General features: G+C 31.8%; 1 protein-coding gene across 1 annotated transcript; it reads left to right on the top strand.

Moving 5' to 3' along the window:
• The first annotated feature begins 973 nt into the window (after nt 1-973).
• LOC132753214 (uncharacterized) lies at nt 974-4753 on the top strand. The gene is made up of 2 exons (XM_060743658.1): nt 974-1371; nt 2865-4753. The coding sequence occupies exons 1-2, from the start codon at nt 1043-1045 to the stop codon at nt 4204-4206; spliced, it is 1671 nt and encodes a 556-aa protein (XP_060599641.1). The 5' UTR covers nt 974-1042; the 3' UTR covers nt 4207-4753.
• The last annotated feature ends 6333 nt before the right edge of the window (nt 4754-11086 follow it).

Raw genomic sequence — 11086 nt, 5'->3', positions numbered from 1 at the left:
TTAGGGAGTTGTGATATTTTAATCTAAACTTTTGTTATTATAGTTCAATCGCCATAAAAAAGTCAATTATTTTTAAGAATTTTCTTTTAAGAATTACATATATATTATAACTTAAGCATACGTAGATATTATTTTAAAATAATAAAATACATGTTTGTCATTGTAAGTACGGGATAGACAATGGTAAGATACTACGTCATTGCGTTCCTGCAAATGATCCCAAATCGGACTTGTTTTTTTGTCGTTGTTTTTTTTATTGACTCAAAGATAAAATATATTTTTTTATCTAATATCAAAAAATAATGAAGCACACCAAAGATTGACTTAAGTACTTGATACAATTCTTAAAACACGTGTCTGGCTTGAGTATGAAAACGGGACAAGTTTTGTTACGGAGTCAGAGTGGGGGCATTTAAGAAAGAAATTAATCCACTTTTAGGACTAAACTAGGCAGTAAAACTTTAAACGTCTTTAAACAAATATATCATGTTCTAATGACATTTTTTGTAAATATTTACTTAAATTATAAACACGCCCATTAACTGGTTCTAATGAGATCTGTTGGTTGAGGGTAGAACAATTGTGGGCTTCGTAAGTTTGTATAATGAATGAAATCGATTGCTGCACAATATATCATAGAAAATTATGTCTGTAAAGAGAGACAAAAATGAAAAAAAATAATAATTCAGTTTAAAACTGACATGTGTTCCCTTGTGAAATTAAGAGAAATAAAAGATCAGCTTCTACCTTAAAGGAGAAAAGTTTCGACACATATGACCTTAAAAATGTTTAAATTAAAACTCCATAACTAGAATAAACTAAGTTATTTGATATTACTTAACGTTCATTCATTAAAAACAAAACGTAAATTAAGTGTTATACGAGGTCTGCTTCTACCTTAAGCAGAAAAGTGTCGGCATATGACCTTTAAAAGGTTTAATTTAAAACTCCATATCTAAAGTTATTATTATTATTATGTCATATTTAGCCACTAAAAGCAATTATACGTGCATTGGCAGTTGATTATTTTATATATTGCAGAATGGCCGAAGGGAGCACCTTCCCGTCGTTTACAGATGGTTCTGATGCCTGTGCTGAAAACTGTTGCACACCATGTGGAGAGGACAATGTCAATGAAGAAGCTGTGAAATATTGTCCTGAGTGTGACGAGTATCTCTGTACAAGATGTACAAGTCAGCATACTTGGCGGAATGCTACAAAATCACACAAGCTGGTTGATAAAAAAGATGCCAAACACAGCCTTTCTGGTGTTAAAACCAAATGCCTCTATCATTTGGACCGAGATATAGAGATGTTTTGCAGAACACATGACATGGTTTATTGTACCATGTGCATAGCAACAGATCATAGGTGACGCATTTCATTAAAAAAGGATATATTTCATGAAGCTTCATCATTCATATAAAATCTTAAGCAAAACATATAACATATGGCATGAAATTAGTTAACATATTTATCATTTGCCCTGATAATGAATCGAACTGAAAAGTAACTGAAATGATACGTATGTATCAAATTGACATTTTCATTTCGACGGTTTTTTTTTCGAAGAAAAAAAAGTAGAGGTATTGTTACAGGTATGTCGGTGTTCCTGTTGTCGTCCGCAAACTTTAACCTTGATTATAACTTTTTAAGTTTTTGATGGATTGTCTTTATATTTGGTCACAACAAGCCTAGAAACAAGACCTTTATACTGGACCTTGGTTCATGAATGTCATTGACCTTTAAGGTCAAATGTTTAAATTTGCTTGTTTGTTGCTGATTTGGCTATTTGTGACTATACCATGGGTTGTCATCACACTTGAACACAACAATCTTTTAGAATAAATCTGCAAGTTAACTAGATATACTTTGACCTTCTCTCCTAAATGACCTTGGAATTAAATGTCAAATTACTACAATCTTCTCTTTTTTCCTGTAACTGGCTTAAACTTTGTTATAATTAATAAATGGATTGACTTAATATTTTTTTAAGATAAGACCTTCATGCATATCAAAATCAAATTGAACTTTGTAATATATGAAAGGATTATATTCATATTTGGACGTAGAAAACATTTGGAAAGAATCTCCTAAAGTTGAACTGACCTTGACCTTGAGATTGAAATGAGCTTGATCGCAAGGTCAAATCATTGAATTTTAGTAAGTTGTCATAATTTTGTTATTTATGTACAGAGTTGATTCAAACGTCGACTAAAAATAACACTTGTGACGAAACGGACATGTTGAGTAATTAAGACCTTGACCTTTAAGTTACCTTAAGTTAGTCAAATGATTCAATTTTTTTTGTTATCTATTTATCAAAATGAGTCATACTTGCACAAAACTACAAGTATGACTAGACAGACCTATTAAATCTTTTTCTTTATAATTTGGTAGAGTGCATGTGTTTGCTTTTAGAAAAAGTAAAAAAATGTCAAAGTCTATTTGTATTCTATTTCATTTTGGATTTAATAACGTTTGATGTTAGTAATATCGGTGATTGTAAAGTATTGTTATTTAACAAACTCCAGTGATTTTAAAATCAATTAGATATGTAACTGATGGTGTGCATTTAGAAATGCATTGAATTTAAAATGATGATATGCATTTAATTTTATTGTATTGAATTATAGTTTTCATACTTCTGTTTATTTTCTTTAATACGGACATTTTCAAATCCCGATGAAGAGTTTTGTGTGTTCCACTGCGATGTCAAACACTAAGATATCTTCTTTTTTGAAAAGGCTTACGAAAAAAGAAGATAAAACCAACGAAAAAAGTAAAACAGTCACACTACAGTATTGTGATACATGAAATGTATTACTGAAGTTAATTATTACATCATCTTATATATATTTCAGAGCTTGTGAATATGTAGACAAAATTGAGTCCAAGTTTATGTCCAGTGTAAATCACACCGAGATTAATCGCCTATCTGATGAAATAACGACAGCTAAGGAAACCTTAATAAATGCAACAGAGAAACAAAAGCACAATCTGTCTTCACTCGAAGATGAAAGGAAAGACATAGACAAGACATTGGATGATATTGAGGAAAAAATGATACAGCGCATCAGAAAATTGAAACAAGAGGCAATGCAATCTGTAACCAAAAAGTATGACATGATGAAATTGGGACTTGAGCATGAAATTAGCACATCGTCCAATATGATTGAGTCTTTGAAGAAGGGTTATCAGCAACTGAAGTCAATGGATAGTCTTACCACAGAGCAGCAATTTATTTACTTGAAACTGACAAGGAATACTATTGAAAAAGGCAGAAAATTATATGCACAATCCGTTTCTAAAGGAATATGTTCAATCAGTTTCACAGCTAATAATGCATTTGCAGAATTTGTTTCATCAGTTGATTCGTTTGGTCAGGTTCAAGAAGGCAAGCAATTGACAAAACCAAAGCACAACAAAGTGAAGGCAATTAAAGATTATAATGTGAACAGTGACACAACTACATGTACAATCTCTGATATATGTCAACTACCAGACGGTAGAATCGTGTTAACAGATTATACAAACATAAATGTTAAAATGCTTGACATTAAATACAACGTCGTAGACAGTTGCGTATTAGATAACAATCCCACTGGCATATGTTGTATCAGCAGCAATGAAGTTGCTATTAAGATTACCAACAACACAGTCCAGTTTGTATCTGTTGAATCATCTCTGTCTAAAACAAGATGTATTTCAATATCAGGCGGGTGTTATTATGGAATGACATATTGTGATGGTAGACTTTGGGTATCTACAGGTGATGGTATTAACATATATAACACTGCAGGAACTTTGATCAAATCTGTTGAAAAAAAGCACAATGGTAATAGGATATTTAAATCAATTACCCAACATATGTCTGTCACTGGTGATACTGTGATCGTTGCTGATTCGTGTGATGGTGCTGTATGTTTTAACAAGGATGGTACAGTGATGAGGGAGCTGAGGGACAGTAGATTGAAGAACTCTGTTGGTGTATGTGTAGCTGATGATGGTATCGTTTTTGTGTGCGGATTCAATTCCAACAATATCGTGATGTTTAGCAAGGATGGGTTGTGTAAAGGAGAGATAGTAGCGGCAAACTGTGGTTTAATGTACCCTATAAATATTTGCTTTGATAAAAAAAGAAACACGCTCATTGTGAATTCTAACTATTCCATTACAATAAAAGTACTCGAGTTGGAAGAATAAAGCATGTTTGCATGTCCGTTGAATATCAAATAGACATTTGTAGGGATAGGTGAACTAAGGTTTATTATTAATTGGTAACATGTCACAAGTTTTGTTTAAATATGAAATTAATGTAGACTATGTTGTGTGATTTTATTTATTAAATCTTTCTTTCATATCCCGATCCCTGGGCTGAGAGGCAGAAAAAAGAATATCGCTTTTTAACAGTTTAATATAATTGTATATTTAGAAATATAACTAGTAGTAATTACTTTTAAAGGAAGTGTTTTTATCTATAATACAACTTAATACAACTAGAATACCATGTCATGTGAATTTTGTATTGTTATAAAATTATGTTGCACTATACTGATGTAACTTTAAAATGTGAGTTAATAAATGATATGTTATATTCTGTGCTGAAATAGTTTTTAGAAATGTGTCTATCAATGTTATGCTATGTATGTTACATATATATTTGTATTCAAATATTTAATTGATTTTGTTTGTTTGTTTGTTCTTTTCCCATTGCATTTTGAAAATGTAGATTTCGGTTTTACTGCAATCAATACAGAATAAACAGAATGAACATGACTGTATTATTTTCTTTTCATTGTTTTTTTTTTGCTGATGATGTTGTTGAAGATTAAACGTTCATTATTAGATTTTTGACAGGTTATATAGCCCTATATAAACGGCTGTTTAGCAATATAACCCGAGCCGCTAGAAAGGTTATATTGAAAACAACCTAACAGGAATATTTATAAAGAATTTATAATACCGCTTACTTCATTTTTTTAGAAAAAAAAATGTTTAAAAATGACGTTACAAACGTGAAGTATAATGAATGTAACTAATCCAACATTTCCCAAACAATTTAACAGTAATTGATAAAATATTCATTATAGACTTGCAATTCGATTTCCTTCATTTAAAACAAAAATTTGCATGCAGTTGATAATAGTTTATTTCGTTTAAGGTATGGATCTGGACTTTCAGCAAAATGATCTGCACATGCAACTATAAATTTATTATAGAAATATATTAAAATAACGATTTTTATACTGTCCTATGTGTCAAGAGAAATGCGTTTAAGCCATTTCTTTCACTGAAAACAAATACATAGACTAAAAATGATAATGGGAGATAATTTTAAATTATATTTCAGATGCAAAAATGGTTTGTTTGCAGAGCACTCACTTTAATTGTTATACTGTTACCTATTAACATTTAAAGTTTCATTGGAACCCCCCTAATATTTTTTACGGAAAAGGAAAATAAAGAATCCGTTGTCTTAATATGGTGAAAATTTGTGCAAAATTATATTGAAAAATATTTCGATTGATGGAAAAAATGTGGACCGGACATGAAATAAACCCTCTATCATTAAGTGATATCTTGTGACATTGACAATGAGGGTAGGTGTCTGGGTGTTGCCCGTGAGACGCCATCTTATGATGGTGAACATTTGTATCTAATTTCAAAATCCCTTGATGAATAAAAAAGATATAGACCGGTGTATCGTAGTAATCACACGGATGCAAAAATTACCATCAATCAGACTTTGCTGACCTTTGACCTTTGGGGGTATTGGTCTTGTTATATATGGCACATTGTCTTATTATGGTGAACATATATGCCAAGTCATTTCTAATATTTTATTGATGAAAAAATAATGGACCGGACACCAAATTTGCACACAAAAAAAATTATCGGAGGAATTCACCTGAAACAAAAAAAAAGGTTTTCTCTGGATCCGCACAAGAGTCTTAAATATCGGTCATATTTAAAGATGCATGCCTCTAGATAAGATATTTCAATAAAATCAAACATGAGACAAATGTACTAAGAGTTTAGGAAAAGTAAAATACTAAAGCTTCAAGTAATTATTTACATGTGATGTACGTTTAATGGCTGTTTTTGTTTTTTCAGTATTATATATACAAACACCAATATCTCTAATTCAGTCATTAATGCTGTACAGACGTTTAAAGTGTTGGTTATGTGACGTCACAATGCAGTGCCAAACAAATCGTGCAACAGCATTAAAAAAAACTCAATGGCGCAAACCAATTAAATTTCACATTTATTTCACTATAAATACTTCCTATGCTTGAAAAATATAGACTGAAATAAAACAAACAGACGAACAATTTATCAACGTTTTCATAATCCGTTATTCTCAAAATGTTTCTTCACGCGGTAGACTTAACAAGCTTAGTGTCCAACTTTATTTGTCATCCAATGAAAACGCTGTATTTCTTAAAATTCTGTACGTTAATTTTCATAGAAGAACAAAAGTCGATACAGTATCGAATTACGTTCATAGTCGCAATCTATTTTCATAGTACTTCATAGAACCGCGAAGTGACGTAATAAAGTGAATAATAATGAGGCCAAATAAAATTTGACACTAAATATGTTAGTATTCATCCGTAGCTGTTTTACAGAAATTAGAAACATTCTCCTGTCGCTATCGCTCCCGTCGAAGTTTCTAATTTAACTAGAACAGCACGGATGAACACTAACATATACATAAAGTCCAACTATTTTCTTTCTTGACCTGTTAGAACGGAAATTGATATTAATTCTTTGTGCATTTAAGTATAATAATGCATGGTTTTTCTTTCAAATGCTTTCTAATAAATCACACAGGTCTATCAACCTTCGTGGTTATTTTACTACGCATTTGAACTCAAACCGTGCATTATTCTACAACAAAGCACTCAGAATTGATATCCATTTCCTTAACATTTCACTTGTACAGGTACCTGCTAAAAAGTGATGGTTTTGAAAACTTTCGACGGTAGTACTGGAAAATTACGAGACATTGACACATCGCAACTTTTGTAATTACAAGGAGAAATTTTGATTTAAAATGGATGCGTAGACTGATGTCCTGTGCACTTTTATAGGAACCATAGTAGGACAGAGAACATAAACAGAAGCAGTGCATAAAATACCGAATGGTACTTTTAAAATGAAAAATGAACGATTATTTTGACCGACTTCCCCTTCAAAGGCTTTAACTTATTTCATATTACCCGAACTACAATCTTGTACCCTGTCCTTTTATGGTTTCCATCTACGTTCTCTGACGAGTGGATTCAATGAAGATATCATATAAAACATGAAATGGCCGTATATAGTGTGTGGTTGTGTTGAGTGCGGCCGACAGTGTGCAGTTCTTTGTAACATAAAATGTGTAGCCCAGATATGTTTAAATTATAAAGTACTTTAATTTCTGTCAAAGATCTCGCTTTGAGGTTTTGTCTTAATCATACGACATAAAATAAGACCGAGTTCTCGAAAAAAGATAAAAAAACCTATACCTTTTGTATTGACCTGTTAGCAGTTATAACATATTCATAAATCTTTATATGTCAAAATATTAATTCGTATGAGAAAACTTTATTATCAGAACAGAACAGAACAGAACAAATTTTATTACACGTAAACTGTACAGCTTCTAATGTTATTTATCATGCCATTTCTATGACAACTGCCTGATAAAGCCTGTCTGAGAACAGCAACCTTTCTCAGTCAGTGACTTGAGAACACTTTGTTCCTACGCCAGATCAGCAATGATGATGTTTATTGTTGGTATTGTTTAATTGACTTTGCTGAATATTTATGATAATACACAGTAAATAAATTGTTAAAGCAAATTGTACCAAAAATTGTGTTGTGTTATAAAAGTATTGGTAAAAACCCTCGGACTACTTTTTTGGCGTATAACCCTCTTGTGGTTACCGTAATTTCAGAAATTAGCGCCCCGAATTAAAAAAATAAGATGCAAAATCATAATAGAGGCATGATAAAAAGAATAACAGGTTACTGTCTTTTGAGAAAGGGATTTCTCAGACTCGGCTAGATATGGTCCGGAAGGGGCTCGGCAAGCCTCGCCCCTTCCAGGACCATATCTAACCTCGTCTGAGAAACCCTTTCTCAAAAGACAGTAACCTGTTATTCTCTATTTCTAATGTTAAACAAAGAATGATAAATAAGCCGCGTCATGACAAAACCAACATAATGGGTTTGCGACCAGCATGGATCCAGACCAGCCTGCGCATCCGCGCAGTCTGATCAGGATCCATGCTGTTCGCTTACAAACCCTATAAGAAGTAGAGAAACTGAGAACGAAAATGTATGCACGACCATGAAATACAATTTTTACGGAGTCGTTAAAGCGACACGGGTATTTGATAAAGAAATAATATCGGTTTGAGCGCTGTTTATCAGCTATTTAACACCGGTTTGCAGTTTTGATGCGTAGGATTGACCACGAAGGCCGTAGGCCTGAGGTTAATTTATTCGCATCAAAACGACAAAATCGGTGTTAAAAAGCCGATAAACACCGCTCAGACCGATGTTATTTCGATTCTAACAAGATAAAATAAGGAAGATTACTTATGTTATTTTTTAAGCGGAAATAACTTCCGGTGCCGATTTTCGTATAACGCTGTTCGATGTCGCACCCTACTGATGCTAAGATATAGAAATTATTAAACAAAAGAATTTATAAGAAAAAAGTTATTCAACACAAAACAACATAGGTCTACGAATGGATTGCATTGTGTTAATCTATCATTCTTGTACGTTTGAAATGACGTCAGCGTTTATGAATAAGTTGTATACTTAGGATGACGTCATTACGCTGCTTACGAATTGGTGCCGTTTTGTCAAAATATTTATTAAATGATATGGATCAAATCTGTGGTGTTTGTGTATGTGAGATATTATTTCAGTAAAGAAAAGAAAACATTATAAGAACTGAAAATAAAATTAAAAGGCCTTTTTATTGATGCTTTAAAAGGCTTTGTAAACCATATAATCGAGGGAGAAAACATCCGCATATTCAAGTAGCCCCTAACCAGTGTTTATTGGCAGTTTATCACCGGTTTTTTCGTGACAAAATTACGCGGAATGTTACAGTCCTAGGATGCTAATTTGGTCGAAACGGTACATGGGAAAGTCTATTAAAGGGTAAATCTGCATATTACCTGAGATTGAAAGTGTTAACATTATTATATAGTTTAATCCTAAAATAAATGTGTTCCGTCGCAATGGCTTAGATGGTAAATCAAAGTCACTGTAACTTTTCATGATTAAAACTCGTTCTCTACGCTCTGCCATGTTATAATGATGATGTTGTTTTTTCTCCCTTTTTACTTACTTTGTCTTTAGTTTGAACATATTTTGTTCAAGATTCTAAATGTCTATTTCTTTCCATCCTTTCATTTTTGTTTTTGTTTCTTTTTTATTTTATTTTGAAAATCAAATTATTTTGAACACACAGCGATTACGAAATATCAATAATATGCATAATTTTAATATACATGTATTTGGGTCAATGTAAGCACACTTTATTTCATTGAAGTGTTTAAATTTCTAATAATGTACTTTTCTGATGTAACGTTTTACACAAATGCATATCAACCTGTATACAAAAATATGCTATCACACGCATTTGAAATTGTTTGAAAATAAGAAAAAAATATATAAAAACACTCCGATATCGTGATTCTAACATGTAAATGCATGAATACGACACTGAAACGGACGGACGCTCTGCCAACTGCGCTATCAATGCACATGAAAATGTGACGTTTTAGATTGTCCTATATTTATTAGGCATCTGACTGCCTTACCTATATTTCGCAATGTTATTAATCTTTGTTATGTAAACAAAGACTCAAGTTATTTTTTTTAATATCATCCTGGGACTATAGAATAAAAACACGTATTTAACACGGATTACCGTAATTGTCATAATTGTTGGTGTAGTGAAATCAAGGATAAATTTTCAAAAATAGGCCTGGTGAAACATTTTAACAATCGTACGCCAGTGAATTTAATGATCGTTAAATCGGCTATTGAAAATCATTATAAGTCAGAGTGGAGCGAGAAATTGACTCCATTTTCTAAACTCAGAACATATAGACTCTTTAAAAATAACTTCGAGCAAGAATCATACATTATACTCAACCTTAAAAAAACGAACGTTCATAACTCGCACAAATGCGCTGCGGTATATTACCAATTCGTGTAGAAACAGGAAGATATGTCGGTGAATTACCAGAACAGAAGCTATGTACATTATGTGATTCAGGATCTATTGAGGATGAAATGCATTTCGTTTTAAAATGTAGCTTGTACCATGATATGAGACTCAACCATTTAAATGAGATTTTTTCAAATGATCAATCAACCCAATTTACAGACAGTGACACATTTGTACATATTGTTCAGAATCACCCTAGAAAACTAGCTAGATTCTTAGTATCGGCATATATGAGGCGTAGAGATTAATTGTTTCATAGAAACTTAAACTGTGATTACTTTTTCATTTAAATATTTACTATTTTTTGGACTGTATTAGGACATTTTATGTCATTGTAATCTGAACTTTATTATCATATTTTATTGATATACATTAAGGTTTGAACAATTGTAACGTTTTTTCTATAATCTTTAATAATCCCTTATTTATCACAGTAACTGTATGTTAGAGTTATTATCGACTTAGAAATAGTATGGCAAGATTTTTATGAACTAAGATATAATGCATTAACGGGACGTGGTCAGTTATCTTTAGATTACAATTTAAGCTAAGCCATCAATGAACTTTGACAAATGTTAAATTTTCGTTTTCGTTTATAACATGCATTGTTTAAAGTTAAGTACTCGGACCTTAAAATCATACCACGTTAACATATTCAGAACTTTTAAATAAACGTGTTTAATTTGTACATGATGTTACAATCATATTAAAATATTGAGATAAACCATACAGTAGTGAAAGGTTCTATAAACAGGTGATACATATATTTTATGAAAACTCTGTCATAATAATTCAACGTATTCAAATGATAACTAATCTTGAATGTAACTTGTAGAG

The sequence above is a fragment of the Ruditapes philippinarum genome, unplaced genomic scaffold (assembly GCF_026571515.1).
Source record: "Ruditapes philippinarum isolate M1 unplaced genomic scaffold, ASM2657151v2 ctg1081_1_1_1_1, whole genome shotgun sequence".
Lineage (NCBI taxonomy): Eukaryota > Metazoa > Mollusca > Bivalvia > Venerida > Veneridae > Ruditapes > Ruditapes philippinarum.
Note: the sequence above shows the minus strand (reverse complement) of the source record. Positions and strands in the feature narration are given on the sequence as shown.

What these genes read in the sequence shown, in the direction of transcription:
- LOC132753214 (XM_060743658.1), top strand. Translation starts at nt 1,043, where the DNA reads ATGGCCGAAGGGAGCACCTTCCCGTCGTTTACAGATGGTTCTGATGCC. An exon ending in TGCATAGCAACAGATCATAG is followed by an intron (nt 1,372 to 2,864) that starts GTGACGCATTTC and finishes TATATATTTCAG; the next exon opens with AGCTTGTGAATATGTAGACA.